This window comes from Patagioenas fasciata, chromosome 1 (genome assembly GCF_037038585.1).
Source record: "Patagioenas fasciata isolate bPatFas1 chromosome 1, bPatFas1.hap1, whole genome shotgun sequence".
NCBI lineage: Eukaryota > Metazoa > Chordata > Aves > Columbiformes > Columbidae > Patagioenas > Patagioenas fasciata.
In genome coordinates, this window is record NC_092520.1 from 169,635,054 (window position 1) to 169,655,051 (window position 19,998).

The following is a 19,998-nucleotide window of genomic DNA, read 5'->3' on the forward strand; positions in this document are numbered from 1 at the left end:
CAGATTGAAGAAAACCATTTTTGCAGTAACTGCTAACCGCTGCAGGAAGGGCTGACAGGAAAAAAGTAGTCACACATTGCTTACTTCCTAGGAACTTATACCAAGGTGAACCTGTTAACTCCGTTTATTCAGCCACTCGGTCCAGCACAGCCATACTCCAAACAATGAAAAAAGCCCTCCCCTTTGGAAATCAGAGTTTTATCACTGGGAAGACTTGAAAACTACATTTGCTAAAGAAGGCAAAATTTCCCCCTCTCCTCACAACCAAAAAGGTCAATGAGCACATCTGTCCCTTTTTTTTTCCCCCAGACGTGTTTGCAGATTTTTTTCATATGTATTTTTTAAAGTCCAGATTTTACTCTCTTCCAAGCAAGACAACATTCCAGCAGTGGGAAACATACAAAGTAAAATATAGTAACTGCCCTTTTTTGTGTCTTTTGTGCTAAAATCTGCTTCGTCCTCACCTCAGAACATGAGGACAGGGGAATGTAGGTCCTGGTACAGCCAAACCATCAAGAAACGTGCAACCAGCCACTCTGACCTACCATTGCCCTGACCGGGAGTCATGAATACAAGAAGTGACTTTAAAAAAATCCTTTGTTTTTTAGTTCAATGAAACCAACATGTTTAAGAGATCTCCATCTTCCTCCTTTTGTTTTCCCACTGCTTCCTTCAGTCTGAAGCTATGCACTCATTCTCTGAGACGACACAGACTCGTAAAACATTTCTCAGCTGACCTGCTTAATCAACAGTATGACTCTAATAGGCTCAATATTTCACAAGCAACCTCAGGAGAAAAAAAGAAAAGCTCAGTTCTGTGCTGCTGGACTATAAGGAACACACTGGCTCACATTAAATCCATGCCTGTATCTTGGCTGAAACAGTGGCCAACAGCAGATGCTTTGGGAAGACTCTCATGACCAGAATAATCATGTAACACTGCTCCCGAAAATACTTCCCAGCTGCTGGGGCTCTGCAGGCCAAGGGCTTTCTGAGCCAGCAGTGTTAATGTTGTACTCTGTGGCCTTTGACACGTTCTTCCCAAATTTGCCTGCTTGTTTTTTGAACCCATGGAAACTCGTGTGTCCCCCACTCCCCGCCCCTCAATGCCCAATGGCAAGGAGCTGTAGGGCCAAAGAAGGAGCACATCTTTCTGCTCTGAACCTGGGGCCTTATGGTTTCATTTAAGGCCCACAGTTCTTCTACTAACAGACAGTGAACAATCTGTCACTCCCTAATTCCTCTATCCCGTGCCATTTACACCTTGCTCTCCTCTCTGCTTTACCAACAGAGGTGGCAGATAAAACTAGGACCAGTAAAGAAGACAGCTGAAAGCACATCTGCCATCTCCATCTCATTTTCCCACAGCAGAAGCAGCAGTGGGGAAGATAAACTCTTTAGCAAATAGAAGTGCTTGAGGTAAACACAGGAAATCATCCTAGCCTTCAAAACCTACGCTGATGTCCCACCAAAATCCTCACTTGTACAACATGTAATCTTTTAGGCACTTAAATGCCTCCAGGCACCTAAATTCACTAAAAATCCAATAAAACCCACTTAAACTCACCCCAGTCACAGTCTGCCCAAGTTGTAGCAGAAATCACCTGACTGACTGTCTGTCTGTCCTGTTTCCCCTGAAGGCCAGAGAGCCTCATCTAAGCCCCCACTCTGCTGTGTTTGGAGCAAGGATTTATTCACTGCTCCCTTGTGCCAGGGTGGCCTGTGTCTTAGCCGGTTCAATTGCCTGCACATTAGCTCAGCTAAATCAAATGCTTAAGTAAGTTATCTGTTGTCATGGATTTAACTGGTAACACATTTTGTATTCCCCAGGGGTAGCCAAAATAGTAGAGACTCTAAAATAGCTGAATAAAGACAAACGCATTACTACCTCAACCCTGAAATGAAGTCTTTATCTGCCAGTGCCATACTGATATTCAGTATGTAAAGACAATCTCTGTGCAACTAAAAATACCCAAAGGGAACTTTTTTCCCCAGCAGACCTATGGTGCCACCCCCTCCCATTAGCCCAAATTGTCCCAGTATGTGCAGTTTTGCCCAACAAGTTGTAAAGAACAGACAATGACAACTTCATTGAAAATGAAGCTTTCATTCTGCTCAAACTTCTGGTGAATACAATCTATAGCAAGATGTAGCACTGATGTGTACAGTGTGATGTCAAGGTATGTATGTCCCTCCTAACTACTTTATCTACTAAACAGAACATTACCAAGCAAGGCTGTTCCCTTTCCTTCCTACAAAAGCAACTACTGATTACTGAGTGTCAGAGACAAAACCACCTACGAACATTAAATGATAGAATAAAAAAAGAAGTAGCACACAATTTCATCTTCTTTACACACATAATTTAGCCCAGTCTGGATTTTGAGTATATTCTGCCCATACTAATTTCTTCTTTTTTTTTGGTCTCTAAAAACTTATTTCTTATTGATGTCTTTGATTTCCATTAATTTCCAAGTGTGGGTACATGTTGCCTGAAGAAATAACTCCAGTAGAGTTCGACATGTGAATTTATTTTTCCTAGCAAAAATTAACAAGACACACAGAACTGATATTCAAAAAGATAATAAAAGCAGATACAAATGAGAATTTATATCAAATATGTACTTCAGTGATCTGGTGAGGGACTGTCTAGGCTGAATAAATTAGCTCCTAATATTGTCAATTAAGACCGGTGGGTTACCTGGCAAGAGAAGTTGAAAGAGAAACAAGTCCAAAGAGACAATAATGCTGAGGTTTGGAGCACTGGCTTCCCATCCGTTGCCTGGAAATTTAGTCTCTCCTCTCTTAACTCTGTTATTGCCTTCCTGCAATCTCTAATAGACAGCTTGTCTCTATTAACTAGAATGCCAATCTATTTTATTCGAATGACCAGGATGAAGGTAGGTAAAAACAGGGGAAAAAAACCTCACAGATTTTCTTCCAGCTTATATTTGCATTAGTATTTTCTTACTAGTAAGAAACTGAGTGAAAAGTGAGGAGCATATGGAAGAAAAACAATCAGGTATTTCACCTGTAATGTAATCATGTGGATCTACCTCAGCTGCAGCACCTTGATAGGAGACAATGATGTTCTCAAAAACATGCATTCATTCAAGCAAGGAAGTACTTGGAAATGCCTATGTCATCTTTAACTATTCTGAACAGCTTGGAGAGGGAGGAAAAGCAGCGGTGGCCAGGAAACCACATACGGCCGTTACGTTTCTCCAGTCTGAAAAGAGTGTAGAGACAAGAGACGGGAGCGTGCTCTCTGAAGGATTAAACTCTTGTAAAGCATCTCCAATAAGGCATTAGGATAATGAGGAAACCTTGACCTCTTGAATATCCAGAGGGCTATAGAATGCACTGCCTTCGTGAAGAACATGTTGGACTTGTGTAGCTGGAGGGGGCAGAAGGATGGGAGGTCTGAACTGCTTCCCAGCAGGAGCACTAGGTAAGAGCTGCTGAGTAGGGCTCCTGGTTCAGCAGCAAGCTCTGAAAGCAGCAGGCTAGCCATGTCTTGCTACTGTCCATCCTTCCCCACGGTGGTCTCTCTTCCTTACCACACAGCTCAAATCCACACAGTGCGAGACCTCACATAGCCTGAGCTGCTCTGCTTTCCTCCACAGACTACAGCAGGGACCTGAGGAACACATGGAGGGCCATCTGCTTAAGATGGACCCCTGCATTTGTGAGCAAAAGGGCAGACGAGGTTCCATAGACATCACTGTGTCACTCGAAGCCACAGGACTGCCAGCACCTATGTACTATGGCTGAAGGTCATCATGACCTGAAGGATTTCACCCTGCTTCGGTGACGGACGCACAGGGAGCAGGGAGGCTCCTGGGAGAGATCAGTCCACCCAAGGAACCTAGGGCTCAGCTTAGGGAAAGCCCACCCCACACACACAACTCGGTGACAACTCCACCAAGACACTAACATTTCACTGCTTCCGCTCATTCTTGCAGGTCCATTTTCTCCATGTTAGAGTTGAAATTCAGTACACCCCCAAAAGAAAGGGCAAGGGTGTTATTTCATTTGTCTCTGGCAACAAAATCCAGGTTTTACTATGCTTCTGAGACATCTGAAAGAACTCTTCTACTTATTCCTACTTTCTGAGCACAGATGGCACTGGAAAACTTGATCCAAATGGAAAGTGTGGATTGAACACTGAGCTGTTGACCCATGCTAAACCCTGTGCAAGCATTTAAGCTTTCTCTCTCAGTGGCCCAGTCCTTTCCAGCTTAATTTATTTTTGATGCAATCAATGAAATATCAACTGCATTTAGGGACAGCAAAGTCAGAGAGGTCCCAAATGTTAGGCTTCCTCTTCTCAGCCATAAAATCATGCGACAGGCAGAACAATAGAAAAACAGGGGTTTCTCCCTCTTTTATTTTCCCTTCCTGACAGATATAAAAGCAAAAAGAGGATGCAAAGTCACAAATGGTAGAGAATAAAGATGAGACTAAGCAATCAACACTGAGGTTTCATACTCCAGCTTAGAGACCCATAGCACTAAGTTAACTGTTGGCTGCCCACACAACTACTGTTTTTCCAAAACATGTTGGACCTGATTCATAAACTCAGTGAGGAATGTTCTCCAATGGGATGTCTAAAATAGGACCTGGGCACTCATGATGCAAAGTGAGAGCTGCAATCGCATTTCCTTTTATTTCTTGCCCCTTTTGCCTAAAAGCAGATTCCCTTTCTCTGGCAGTTCTTCATGCAGACTTCACTAGCCCTGAGATGTTGCCTAAGAATTAGGTATTACAAATGTCATCATTTTTAAGCTAAGGTTAGCTAAGTTTAACTTCTCTTGGCACCACTCTAGTTCTCATGCACAGCAGCAGAATTTAGCACAGGTGGCACATCATTCACACAGAGGTCAGTCTGCAATGGGCTCATGGACATGCAGCAAAGAACAAGCTGCCAACATAGACTAACCCTCAAGCCCTAATTCAGCCACAGAATTAGGTATGAAAAAGAAACAAGGCTCAAATACCTTGTATACACAATCCCCAAGGTCATTTTGACCTTTAATAAACCCTTATTTTCAAATCTTGACCATCTCTACACTCCCCCCCCTTATAAGCAAAGGAGTATGATGGGTAGTGGAAGAAAGCGAAATTCAAATGAAGCATTCAAATTTCACATTATTCACAATGCGAGGATAGAATTAATCTGCTCTCTCTTACCCAGCCAGTCCAAACTGTATAACAACTACATAATCGTTAACACTAACAGTATAAGATAATGCTCTGGGAATATTTGTACAAAGAGATTAGCAAGGCTAGGCTTTAGGAATCTGGCTAAGTGGAAGGTTCCTTCCCAGAACAAAGGGAAATCCTGAATCATCTTGTTTGTTCTGCATCGCTCAGGCTCTGCCAAACCAAGTGCAGCCATCAGAACCCAGATCAGTGGCTCAGAAGCACTGAAGAGGACCCCAGGCACAAATCACCCCACTCACCACACAGCGAGGCTAGAGATTTCCTACACCTTTTATCACAAATTTTGAGGGATGTCTTGCTACTTCAGTTGACTGAGCTACTGCACACTTAAGCTAGCGGGTCTAAAGCTGTAAAAACAAAATTTGGTAAGATAACACAAAATGAGAGCAAGACAGGAACAATGGCAGGACAAGAAGCCTGAGAAATTACATGATTCTATACCAGCACTCTCCTGTTACAGCCAGTTTCCAGCAATATTGAGAAGCAGCCCAGGTCCACCTAGATGGACAGCTTGCCTTTCAGAGGGAGTACTGAACATTGTGAGAGGAGCTGGAAGGTCTGTATGCACACCCTCCTATGTCAGGGAAAGAATTCCTACCGACTTTAATAGCTTTTGGTTGCAGCTCCAAAGTGGGGTCTGGCGCTGTTGTGTAGCCACCCCTCCCCTCGGCTCAGACCTTCAGGTTATTTTTATAAAGCTTTTAGCAGCGCCTTCACCACTCATGAGAGTCTTGCATTCGCCCTCACACAAAATACACAGCGCCGCTGCCTAGTGTAAAAATGTAGAGCTGTTCCGGTCGCCGAAGTCTCTCCCTGTCCAAAATTTTACAGCGAAGGGATCGCCCGCTGCTGTGCAAGGAACAATAGTGGCGGGCGGGCGAGCCACGCACCGCCGGTCCCGCTCCGCGGCTGATGCCCAGAGCTGCGCTTCGCTCCCGCAAGCAGCCCCGGGTGGCTCCAGCCACTCGGCGCTCACGCTGCGCCGGCCGGCCGAGCTTTCCCCGCCGCAACCGGCTTCGCAGCCAGCGGCGGCCGTGGCCTGAGGGGGAGACCCGGCACTTCGGCCCCTCCGCACCCCGCGCTGCCCCAGCCGTGCCCGCAGGCATCCATGGCAACTCCACCACGCGAACGGCCCGCTCGGAGCACCGCCCATCGCGGGAGGCAAAGTTTGCCCGCCCGTTGCCCTCGCACCATGGACAGCGCCCGGCGGGTCCCGCCGTAGGACGCCGCCGTCTGCGCTGTCCCCGCCGCGCTCGGCCCGCGGCCGCGCTGACCGGTGCAACCGCCCCCCGCGGGGGCCGCTCCCAGCACCGCGGCGCCCCCCGGCGGACACGCCGCTGGCTCCCCCTGCACCGCCTCGACTCCCGGGGCTCGGCGGCGGCCCCGCGCTCCCGGCCGCCGCTCCGGTGTGCGCGCCCGCGGAGCAGCGGCGGGTTCCTTACCTTCCGCAGCATGCTGGGCAGGCAGCGCCAGGGGCTCCCCGCCACGGCGCCGCGCTCTCCCGCCCCTCACGGTGCGGCCATGCAGGGGGCAGCGCGGCTGCGGCGGCCGCCCCCGGGGGCACACACCCCGGCCCGCCCCGGCACGGCGTGCAGTGCCCAGAGCCCGCGGGCGCGGCGGCCCCTCCGCGCGCGCCGCCCGCCTGCCCACACTGAGCAGCGGCGCGACGGCTGCCGCCCGCCACGAGGCAGCGCGGCCGCGAGGGGGGCCGGGCCCACCCGCCCCGCCGTCCGGCCCCCTCCCCCGGCCGCAACCTCCTCCCTGTCCCCGCCCGCACCGGGCGTCCGCTGCCCGGGGCTGGCGGAGCCGTGGCGGAAGAGGTGCCCTGAGCCGGGAGGGTCGGGGATCGAGCCAGACGCCTGGCTTTGCGGGATTCTCAGTCACGCTGCGTGGGCGCTCATAGCGATTTGGGGAGCCGCGGCAGCACCCCACGGAAAGCAGGGTGCGGGGCTCCGCCCCCCTGCAGCCTCTTGCTCCCAGCGGCGCAGCTCCGGCTGGTCTGGGCCAGTGCAGGGCAGGGTTGAGGGCTGGTTCCCTCCCGGGGAGCAGAGACGTGCCAGGCTGGACGGCTTCATCGCCCCGGCCAGATCTGGGCCGTGGGAAGGCATTCGAACCGCGTTGGGCTGGTGCTTAAACACTCTGTATGTGGCCATAGTGCTCCTGTTTCCCATAACGAAGCAACTTGCACCCAAAGCAAATTACACCTATTCCAGGAGCAATTTACTTTTCCTGCTAGCTGCAGTACACTGTCAGAGCTACAAGCTGTTCTCAAGTTAAAATAGAATCCGATCTCAAAAGGTATTTAGTGCTAATTATAATGTACTTTCTGTATTAACGTTAAATGTAAGTACCGGAGGCTCTTGCTGTCCGGTGTGTGGAGGTGAATCATTGCTTGGTGTGTTACATCTGCAGACACACACCCCCTCAAGCTGAGCTTGTGCGTCCAGCAGCCAAACCCAGACAACACAGCAGCAGGTTGTGCTGTGTGTCAGGAGGACAGGACCACACTCTTCAGGTTCTGAAGGTTGTGGCTTATCTCACAGCAACCCATTATTTCCAGTTTTCCCTATGTCCTTATGCATTCTCAAGTTTCTTTTCATGAAACTTCAGTCCTGTGAGTGTATATTGACCCATGGTAAACTAATTTCCAGCAAGCTAGTTAGTAAGTAAAAAACAGCCGAAGAAGTTAATTGCCATCACATTTACACTTGACATTAGTTTGACAAGAGCAGTTTAGCAGAAGCAACTGAACACGAGTTGGCAGCTAAATGCAGAGTTCGTAACCTCATGCCATGAAGAGCAGGGAGCCACACAGAAGCACTCGGCTACCAAACCTCAGCCATCATGTTTGCAATGCTGTGCAGACTGAGTCAGATGCTGCTGCCTTTGATCTTGTGGTGCAAGGTATCACGCAGCACAATGTTGCGTTAAGGTGCTAAAATGGAGGGGGAGGTCACTTGAGTGGAACCTTTGTGACCAGTGGTATTTTATGTTGGTCGTGGTCAGCCAATGGTTGTTACATTGTTGGTGACAGCTATTGGCCTTGGATTTGCTGGACTCCTATTAGCGTATTAATTTGTGTCTCATGATGCCAGTTGTTACTTACTTCTTCTATCTCAGGTATTATAGAGGCTTCAGCCATGCTTCTGTTCACCTGCTCTGGTTACCTCTTCCCTTTCTGTTCTCTCTTGAAAATGAAGAACTCCTAATTTTGGCAAAGTTTCTGTGTTACAGCTTACAGCTGTGATATGATGTTTTCATAGTCCGTGTAAATGACTGTTCACAGAAATCGGTGGTGTTTCCAAGAATACTACCTGCTACAGCCATTGACCCTTCCAGTCTACTGCCCTGTGTAAAATGCTACAGGACACATCCCACTTAATGTATCTGCTGTCACTCCTAGTCATGACAGACACTAAAACAGCTTCCCTTTCTTCCGGACATTTCTCACTGAAGTGCGTGTGTCCTTCTTGTGTGAGGGTTGACTCTTTTAGCTTGATAAAATTACCAGTTTACCCAAAAGTGAAATGATGTAATCAAGAGGAATAAGAATATCGGCAAAAACCCTGGACCACAGGTCATTTGGGAATCTGCTCTGGGTATTTGGTTTGTTTTCTCTGTAGTTACACTCACAAAAAGACGTGTGGTTTAGAATCACTTCTTTTCTGACAAAGGTCTCTGAGTATGATTGAAAGAGAGCTGGAATCCTAAGATTTAGGTGTTATAATGCTTAACTTAAAGGCATGGGTTTCTTAGAGTACCCCAAACCTCAGTGCTTGGGCTTTTATGCATTAAGAGACTTCAAGACATTGGAAGAGGTTTCATAGCAATCTTTCCTTCCTGGTGAGCCAGAAGCCAGCAATCCTGAACTCAGTAACTGAATATGTTTTTTCATAGAGCAGCCTCCTCAGGATCTGTAATGACAGGTTGTTGGAAATCTAGGTCCCCACCTCAAGGCCAGAGCTTCTGCTTTCTCAGAATGCAGGGCTGAGCCATTTGCCCTGGAGGCAGACCCTGATGTCTTTATCTTTCAAAAACTGTATTAGTTAACTCAGCGTATGTGTTTTAATTGTTTTCTCATAAAAGCAAGAATACTGCTGCCTCCCTCTTGCACTGTTGACCTCTGCATTTTTTCTGAAGCTATAAAAGTTTGAGTCCATCCCTTTACTTTGACAACAAAAGCATTTTAAGGTAGATTAAAAGTTTGGAACCCAGACCTATAGGGAAACGTGGTCGGCAGGGATTTTTGATACAACTCCAGAGCCATCTGGCCAAACAGCAGCAAATAATTAACTTTGCTGACTTGTCTTGTCTTGTCTGAGATAATGTTGTTTCAGGGCATCAGGATTGCTTACATTTCCACTCTTTCATTTCATCACTGTCTTTTTCTTTTCTTTTTTTTTTTTTTTTTTTTTTGTGATCTTTATCAGTTGTTGTGACTCTGCATGGCTCTTGGCACCCACCCTTTCTCTTGCCCTTCTGGTGCCAAAAGCTCTCTCCATGTTTCTCCTTGGTACACCCACTCCTACATCACTCTGTGTTCCCCTTTTCTCCTACAGCTTTAGCCCACTTATGCTTCTGCAATACCAGGCATCTTCAGAGGAAGTCTGGGCATGAAGCAATCTGGTGGGACTGATCCATGATCTCTAGGAAAAGACCCTTGATCAGTTGTTTCCCTGTACACAAACTTACTCCTTCCTCCAAAAATCCTCTAATGAAAAATTAAACTGACAAGTATTGTACAATTATTTTCAAGCTTGACAAAGCCATGTTTGTTGGTCTTCAAAAAGCCTTATTCACATGCAACAATGTCACTTAATCAGAATATGATAAATGGGAACTCCAGCCCATGCTGGTCAACTCAGATGAAGCTTGGATATTAACAATATAATTGTATATTAACAATATAATTCTTAAAATACTGTAACATCGACTCCATGTGTGCATTTTGTTTGTAGTTCTGTGCTTCTGGGTGACTCGCCATCACCCTTTTTCCTGGACCTGAAGCCCTGTGCTTCTGGCATGTGTGTTTGTACTGTGCCACTGAGCTGTGTCCCTCCCAAAGTGAAATCTTGGGCAAATTAATGGAATCTTCCGATTCTGCCTGAACATGATTTATGCTGAGTGAGAGGATGTATCCAGTGAAACACAGATAGATGGCAGAGGAAGTTTATATCATCTCCCTTAAAGACTACTACACATCTACTCTGCTCTGTCCTTCTGTCCCAGTATTTCACAAATGAACCAAAAATACCAGAGTGAATATGTTCCTTGTCTTGTCCCTCTGTCATCATTGAAGTCAAATTCCTTTTTCTTTAGCCACAAAAATTACCCCTGCTACTACCTGATCAACCTTTACAAAGTGAAGTACAAAAAAAAAAAAAACCAGAACATAAATTGGTTTTGTCATCCATTCTTTCTCCAGTGGTGTCTTTCTCCAGCACCTCCTTGTATTGGGAAAGACCTTTTTTTTCCTTTGCCCCACCTGGACTTGTGCAAGAATTCAGCAGCCCCTCCCCTACTGCTGCCCTGTGTCTCTGAGACATAACCTCCTGTGTGGGTTTTACTCTTCCTCAGCCCACTGGCCAGCTCCCTCCAAACACCATGCTTAGCATTGTTGTCTCCGCTGAAGGTAGGAGAAGAACTCTTACAAAAGTGACATAGAATCATAGAATCATTTAGGTTGGAAAAGACCTTTAAGATCATCAAGTCCAACCGTTAACCCAACACCGCCAAGTCCACCCCTAATCCATGTCCCTAAGGGCAACATCTACAAGTCCTTTTAGCCCCTCCAGGGATGGTGACTTCTCCACTTCCCTGGGAAGCCTGTTCCAATGCCTGACAGCCCTTTCTGTGAAGATATTTTCCTAAAATCCAACTGAAACCTCCTCTGGTGCAACTTGAGGCCGTTTCCTGTTGTTCTATCATTTGTTACTTGGGAGAAGACACCAACACCCTCCGTGCTACAACCTCCTTTCAGGTAGTTGTAGACAGTGATAAGGTCTCCTGTCAGCCTCCTTTTCTCATGTGAGCTTTGGACTGATTTTTACTTGAAGTCATGGTGTCTGTTCAGACAACTGATATTAACATTGTCAGGTTGCTTCACTGAGCACATTTCACAAGAGCAGTTCAAGCAATGCTCTGTAGCACACTCATACTTAGCAAGCTCTGGTTTCACCTATGGGGATGCAAAGATTTTTCTTTTTGTTTCTCTGGTATTTACTAAATAATTCTGTCAGATGCAAAAATTAAAACACATTGTAGAGCACAACCCACTCTTTAAATGTAACGTGTTTGAAATGCCTCTAGACAGCCCGATTTCTGCAGGCTCCGTTGCAAAATGTTGCTATGGGAACAAAACCTTCTCTTCACCCAATCAGCTGAAGCAAGAGGTGGGTTTTCTAAAATAATGATTGTCTATATCTGTACTTCACCTAAACAGTCGACACGAGACAGAGAACAATCATTTTCACTGCCGAACAGTGAAAAAATATGACTTGTTCACTACCAAAAAAACCTATAAGCTTTTTAGGGATGGGCCATTCTATTGTAGAACATGAATAGACAATAAGTCAAACTGACGAATACATTCCATTTGGCAATGGAATCAAGGAAAGAAATAGGTGTGAAAGTGCTCAAATCTAACTACATCTTGTTTTAGGAGAGAAAGCTTGAAGAGGTTCTCAAAGAATTTGGAAGAGGAATAGTTGTAACAGACGACAAGACTAAACATGTTTGTGTGATGACCTCCTTTACCCTGCATGCATGCTGAGACCGGATTAATGTGATGACTTCCTTTTCCATGAGCTCGTACCACGTACCCTGATACAGCAGCTGTGCTGATCATCCCACCACAGGGATGTCCAGGCTGCTCTCACACGAGCTGCAGCCTGCAGAACCCAAGGTCAACACTGGCATCCCTCAGTGACTGGTGTGACACACTGCTGCTCCACAGGAGCGTGGATCAGCCTGTCATCAAGCACCAGCTCCTCCACGAAAAAGGGCTGAGGACAGAGCTGCTCTGTGAGACAAGGCTCGTACCCTGCTCCACTGAGTCCTTCACTGTGGACCCTGTCATTAGTCTCTGTCATTTATGTTTTAATTCAGTCAATGTGAGTCTGAGACCTCTGCCCACAGCAAATTAGAAGCCACATAACCTAGATTGTTTCTTTCTTGTCTGGAGTGCTGTATTAGTCCTCTGGCTCCACTGAGGTTTAGCAACCTGTTATACTACAGTCAGTATATATTTAAGTCCTGCCTCATCAGTCTGTAAGGAGAAAAGACGCTTCCCAAAATTTTTTTAAAAAAGGAAAAAGATCAGTAATTTTGGGGTAGTTTTCAGACTAATTAAAATTCAGTTTATTGAGATTTTTCTACACTGTCATAGGACAGGGAAGTACTAAATCAAATTTTAATAATAATAATAATTATATCCTTTTAAAAATGTTTTAGAATTTGACTAACACTTTCATGAATGGGAATACAGTAAGTCTTTATTAATGAGTGATTGAACTGTCAATCTTCACTCTGTCTTAGTCATTATAATGAATGAAAGCACACCCTTATCAGTCTTGGATTCTACACACATGTCACATGCTGTCACATGCTGTCTCTCTCCTTTAGGAGCTGTCAATTTAACACTATGAGACAGTCCATAGAAAAAAGGAAGTTACTGTCTCCTCATAAGGCCTCTAATAAAAATAAAATAACACCATATGCACAAAACCAAAATAAAATCTGAGTATCATCCTAGTTATTTTCTTCATACCCAAGGCAGGAGAATGATCTGTGTTTTGTGGTTCTTTCAGGTACACAGGAAATTACAGTGACAAAAATTATACCATTTCAGATCAGCCTACACTCAGGTCTAATATAAGCATTATTCAAACAAACTTTTTGAAATCAGCTGAACCTGATTTGATACTAAGGTTTAAAGCAGGAAAATTGCGATGATCTCTGTTATGGTAAGACTTCAGTGCTTCTTGTGCAAGCCAGGCTGCTGTCAAGTGTGGTGCTAATGCAGAATGAGTGGGCAGGGTTTAGGCTCAGTCCATCCTGTGGTGATATTAAGATCTTCTGTCACTGTAGGAAGTGCAAGTCCTAGGGTGGGCAAGACAGGAGAGATGCACAGCTTTGTTCATCTGTACAACATAAAGAGCCAGAGAAGCAGAAAGAGTTTTCTGAACAGACTTCAGCCCAAAGTATTTGGATGTCACCAAGTTTGAGTGAGTGAATATTAAGAGATCCGGCTTGAGGAGAGCTTTGAACACTGGAATGCCTAGCATGCAGAGGACCAAACTGGGCTGCTGCCTCACCTCTATTCTACACTGGTCTGTTGCCTCACCTCTGTTCCACATTGATCTGAGGAGATGCCCAATACCGCAGTGTGTGAATCATAACACCTTAGAAAGGAGAAGGAAGACATTTCTAAATTAGCACAGAAGAAGGTCCTGAGGCCTTTTCTATGCATCATGGTTTTATTAGCTCAGTCAGTTAGGAGTATGAGCACTTGCTGTTGCAGCTATCCTAGTTTTAAAAATATGGGTACAATAAGGAAGCTATTTGTTATAAGACAATTATACCAGGATAGCAAATATTGGTTTTAAGGACAAGTCTTTCCAATGTAAACACTTCTGTTACCAGCATAACAGGTTGCTCCCATTGTGCCTAAACTTGGAGTGTTTTGTCTGTTCAGTTCTTAAACTAAACTTGTTAAACTGCTCTAACACATGGGAGCACATCTTTAAAGCAATTTTCCTGCTGAGATGCTCATGTAGTAGACACGTAACCACAGTTCCTGTTGATGCATACTGGTTGTCTGGTCTCACCTACACCTACAGAGGTGCCTTGATGACAATGGCAAACGATGCACCAGTAAGTTGAATTTATTAAGAGGGTTTGTTTTATCTTTTGCAATATTGCATCTGACTGTAATATTCTCAGCTCTCTTGCTAATCATGCTTTTCAAGCTGCACTAACCAACCTGAGTCAATCCCCTGATCAGAACTGTCTTTTTCACTATTTCTTGGAAGCTGTCATTCAGTATGAAGAGACACAATTACAGTATCTATTTTTTTACAGTGTCCTTTGTTCCTAGAATCCTGGAAGGTACATGACATTGATCAAGTAACTGTTTCTGTCTCTGTCTGTGTGAATGCTTCTGTGTGTGCTTACAGGAGGAATTTTACTATAACTGTAAAAATGTAGTGGTTTTCCTCATTCACAAAGCAAAAGAATTGGCTCAAACTTGCTAAACAGTATGCTACCACAATTGTGGTGTAACTTTTAACTCGCTGTGAATTTAGCTGTTGTGTTTAGGATCATTAGAGAGCACTTCATGCTCTTGCTTCTCAGACAGGTAGTCAGTTGGTTTTGCTGCTCCTACTGATTTGCCTAATAATTTTACATACACAAAGCCAAATCCTGCTATTATTTTTGTACTCACATGTTCCTATTGAAGGTAATCCAAAGATTCATAACACCAAGACATTATGCTGATAGTACTGGTTGAGGCAGATACGGAGCTTCTCTTGTTGGGAGTAAATTTAGGATATTGTTAGATACTAGAGTATCTCAAGTCAGAATAAAATTGCAATATTTCAAATAGAAATTTAATACACTGTGTCTTTGCCTGCAGAAGAGGGAAATACTATTATATATTCTTCCCAGCTTCTGTACCAAAGGACATGGCAACTTCTAACAGCTCCGTAGCAGATGCCTCATGCATTTCTTAGTCATCATAAAGAAAAATGTCTACCCAAAAACATACGTTTGTGTTCACTCACCTATGAACTCAGAGCAAATGGCCATCAGCAAGCAGTAGGGAAAGCAGACAAGTCCCAGGAGCCCTAGCCAGACCAACGTAGCTAATGAAGTACGCACACACAGTAAATATCCATCATCATAAATTAGCCTCAAACTCCCCTTTCACATCCAGTCTCTCCCTGCAACTAATGCTTCTCAGACAACCTGTGACGTCCGTGGCCTGAATCCTGCAAATGACTAGACTGAGTAGGAAATGTGCTCTGTAAACATGCTGTTCATTATAGCTATTTTACCTACTGCCAGATGGATTGATTTGAGATGGTTTATTGCTTACTCACCCTTTTGAGTATTTGAATTAGATGAATTGACCAACTGCCTAGTAGTCAGGAATCAAGTGCTCTGGGCCAGCAAAGATTTTGAAACTGCCTTTTCTGTCTCCATAGGCAGTTGCAGGGGAGTAAAAAATTTTACATGAGCACATTTTCATTTGAGCTAATGCAAGACGAAAGAGATTGACTTTGTTAAATAAGCATCACATTTAAAATAGAACTTGTACTTCAAGCCTATTCATAGGAGAAGCAAGTGTGAAAAGATTGTAGCTCAATAAATGGTTATGGTATTGCTATTTTGATATATTTTGACCAACAGACAGTCAGAGAGATCTAGATAGATAAATCTTAGTAGAACAACTCAACCAGAATGTAAGAGTTGATACTACAAAGACAGCTTTGCCCAGAAAAGACAAGGGAGTAATATATTCATTCAACATTACTATTTCAACATCATTATCCAGGCATGAGATCAAAATTCTTACAGTGATGGCATTAGTACCACTATCTAGCAGTTATTATTAAAGCAAATCTAGACCAATCAAACCACATAAGCATGGATTTTGAAGCACATGAGTAAACTCAAGAACTAAAAATCTGTTGAAAGGAACAACATCTTTCAATCAGGAACAGACCAGAATGAATGGAAATACATTATCCTCTGTCTAAAGAAACAAGCTCAGACAGAATTTATGCTCCTCTTCAATGTTTTCATGGTGTAATGGCAAGTAGCTACCCTGCTACTTACAAGATTATCTAAACGTAACTTCATTGAGCTGAGAACACTACATATTCGTAGCAATTTCAGCCATTTATATTCAAGTTCCAGCCTGTAGATTTTCTAAAAGATACAAAAATATGTTTGCATTTGGCTTTACCTGCTCTATAGGTAAAGTAATTCTCCTCCTCCTCAGCTGCTATAAAAATGAGTCCAGCCTTCCCCAGGGTTGGATAACTCAGATATGGTGCTGGTGCATCCAGGAAATATTTTGCATCTCTTAATTGCACTGACCTGAGCGCGCCTGCCCTCTGGAAGGTTACGTGGGCTGTAGATCTTTTATCAAACAGGGTTTTTGACTTCAGTTTTGCATTCCAACTAAACTTACAGAATTCTTAATTTTATTCAAATGATCAGATATTAGTCTTGACTCAGGAAAGCATTTAATACTATCCTTGAGTCCCTTAAGCACTTTCTTGAAGTGCTTAAAGTTTACTACATGTTGAAATTATTTCCTACACTCACACTGTACAGTGCTAGACTGTCCTGAAATGACTTGCTGTCTTTCTTAGCATTGCTTTCCACCGCCTCTGTAGAAGAAATGTAGTTTAGAAATGTTTCTCTGCTGTCTTCCTTCACAATCCACTACCAGTATCTTCTCCACAGGAAGGGTATTCTGAGAAGCAGACCCCCTCTCCATACAAATTACCACACAGGATATAGCTCTCAACAGTCCCTGTAGTTGTGTACATCCACATACAGCTATAAATATGGCATGACTTGGGACATATAAAGCACCATGGACCACTTCAAAATGATAATGATAACCTACTTTTGAAAGCAGCAAGGACTTGGGAACATTGCAAGTCAGAACGAATGGAGTATTGCTCTGCTTTTCCCTTTGGGTACCTTTTGGTGGGCATTCACACATCAGATGCTCAGTGCCTAGCTCAGCTGCTGGTGAGTTGTTTACCTCTACCTTGCCTATAGGGAGGCTCCTTATATGACAAACACTTAAAATAGGTATCGTGAATATCATCTCTACTCAACAACCCACTCCTCAGGCCAGTAACTGGAGCCAATTCCCTTCCTGCAGAACAGAGAAAAGACTATTTTAAACAACGGGAGTAATAAGAATATGAAGTAAAAATTTGGCAAAGAAGATGGAACACTTTCCAGAGCCATTTGGACATCAAATTGGACCCCTTAATTACCAAGTGCAAATAAAGCTGTCAGGCATCTACTGACAGCTTTTTACAGTGATCTTTAGCACACAGCATGGAAAAAAATACAACTTCGGTGTGTAGTGTCAGATCAAACAGTTTGTCTGCCATTGATTAGAATGAAAGAATATTTTAAATCTTGGGATAACATCTGGTATTCCAATACAAAATTGAAATCTCTTAGGCTTAAAAAGGTTTTTGTCAAGATAATCTCCACTTAAACCTCAGTGATGTAAACTGTGACCAGATAAAACACTGCAAGCATTAGCACACTCAAAAGTGAGACACTGAAAAGATGACTTTTGTTTAGCTGGCATTAACATTTTCCTATCTTTTAAGTCAACACATTATGCTGCGAGCAGTACATGGGCTGTGCAGAGCAAAACAGAAAGCCATGGATGGCTACACTGAATTAGCCAAGTACTGTGATATTTACTACTTCATAAACCCCATCATATGAAAATCAATTCCCATCACAGATGTTGCTGTTATGTATTTTGGCTGTTGAACAGTAAATCAAATGCTAGAACCATAAGTTCAATATACAATGTATCCTGACATCGAATTTTTTATATTTTTGTTTTTAGCAGTTAGTCTACACAACAGAGTAGGACTTCATGTTTTGAAAAAATGCAAATAAATCTTCTGTGGCAGCGTGTACTAAACTGATTTGGATCTTGTAGACTGGCAGGAGAATGGAAAGGAAAAGCCATGTGCCTGCTGCAGTGGAGTTCAGTCATATCATAGAAGGCCATGGCTTTCTGATTAGGACAAAATAGCTAGAACCTTGGACAGCACGGAGAACTGGTAATAATGAACCAACCTTTCACTTCATGGTCCAGTTCATTATTTTCAATAGGTCAGATGTTAAATGTAGGTAAATACAGTGTTGCACAAGGGCTGAAACTAGGGAATCCCCTACAACCTCATGCACCAACCCAAATAACTCTGGCTTTTTCCTCCCTGTGTGACCCCATCACGCACCCTGTTTCCTCCACACACCCTAAATTCCCCTCTGCATTCAGTGCTCCCTGCCTGCCATCACACGGGTTTGCATCCCACGCATACTGGCTAGCTGGGACACGCAGACTGGTGTGTGGGGCAGGCCAGGCAGCACGAGTGACTGGGAAGTTCATGCAAGCAGCCCTTCTCCTCCTGAGGTACTAATTCATTCTGTCCCCTTTACCCAGGTGTATTCACAAAACTTGTAGGGACTTGATATCCCTGGTACCTGTAAATCTCACTTTCTGCTTTCCCTTTTTCACTGGTAAAGAGATCCTATCTTCAAAGCAAAAAACAGCTTTACATTTGTGCCAAATTCTTCATGGGGCTGACACATGAGGAAGCCAATGATGCAGGAAGCACCGGTGTTGATAAAAAATTCTAATGTATAGCAGTTATCACAGTCAAAAATAGAGGCAGTGTAATTTGGTTTCCTTCAGAAATTTCTGAATGACAGGGTGAATCAAAAGTAAAAGAATCAAAATAAAGCTTGCGCCACTGAAGAAGTAAGGTCTAACACATCAGGTAAGATCCGTTGGATGTGATATTTTAATGCAGTTGGTAATTTTTACAAGCAACTATAAAGTATGACATTTTTAGAGTCACCAAATGCTAAATTAAGAGTGCAGCTTCAGCTGGTGCGAAGCCACCCTGTCAGTTTTATGACGACAGCTCGATCAGTGGCTGCCCGGAGCAGCCTTACAGGGGTTTTCAGCCCTGGTCCTGTCTGTGAAATGAGTGCACATCTCCCCTACCAGACAGCAAAGCCTTCTGCAGGGTAATTTTTCATTAAATATATAAACAAGGTGTAATTTTAGTATTAGCTGCTTCCTACATTCTGGTTTGCTAGATCCTTGTAACGCAGAAAAAAAATGACCTGCAATTCTCTGAAGTTTCTCTGATGCCAGTCAGATGTAAATCCACTAAAAGAATTAACACAAAACACATACAAGGGGAAAATCCTCTTATTCTTAAATGAAACCTAGTGTAACAGGAAGTATCACAGGGAGCAGAATCTAATGAGCATCCTCATTTTGATTTATTTTGTTTCATTTTAATTTCTTTTGTTTCATTTTAATTCTAATTTCCCATCTGCCTGTATGATTTTAAGCTGATGGTAATCACGGTGATGGTGAGCATCCCTGGTGATCAGGGAATGTGGTCCCAGCAGAGCTTTTAGGTCTGTAGAAATGTAGAAAACTGGGAACAGTAGGAAACTATAAGCAGAGCAGGAGTTTCCACCTTCCCTTAACAGCCTCCTGCCCCGACTACACCTACCCCATAAAAAGCACTTATCAGATAGAGTGGTGTGAATCATCAATCTTAAAACCTGTAGTAGGCTGTGAGCAGGTCGCCATCAGTCGAAATGATTAAGAGTTATCAGAGATGGGTGGTGAACAAATGCTGCTCTGTGGCCTGCTCTTCCCCACAGCTGTCATCAGCCTGGTTGCACCTCTGAGAGAGCAGATTCCCCAGTCTTCAGGTTCCCTCGAGTGGAAAAATGAGGTATACAAGCATTTATCTTCTCACCCTTGCCTCTAAAGATGAGGCAGTTCCTACTGAGGAGCTCTGCATACCAACCGTGAGGCTAAGGTCAATACAGAAGTTCACAAAGAGCCAAAGTTCTCAGGGCAGTAGATGGTTCAGAACTGGACAATAAAAGCATGAATAACATAGAACAGTTGAATATTTTTATTTTGTGTCTGGAAAGAAATAGGAATATGTATTTGTATGA

The 19,998-nt window shown here is 44.0% G+C and overlaps 1 protein-coding gene across 1 annotated transcript in view; it reads right to left on the reverse strand.

Annotated features, from left to right (window-relative positions):
• Positions 1-6,791, reverse strand: part of TMCC3 (transmembrane and coiled-coil domain family 3) — a 148,733-nt gene extending 141,942 nt beyond the window's left edge. Inside the window, exon 1 of the mRNA XM_065850625.2 lies at positions 6,669-6,791. Within this exon, the coding sequence (XP_065706697.1) occupies positions 6,669-6,680 (12 nt within the window). The 5' untranslated portion in view covers positions 6,681-6,791. The remainder of the gene's footprint in view (positions 1-6,668) is intronic.
• Positions 6,792-19,998: the final 13,207 nt, after the last annotated feature.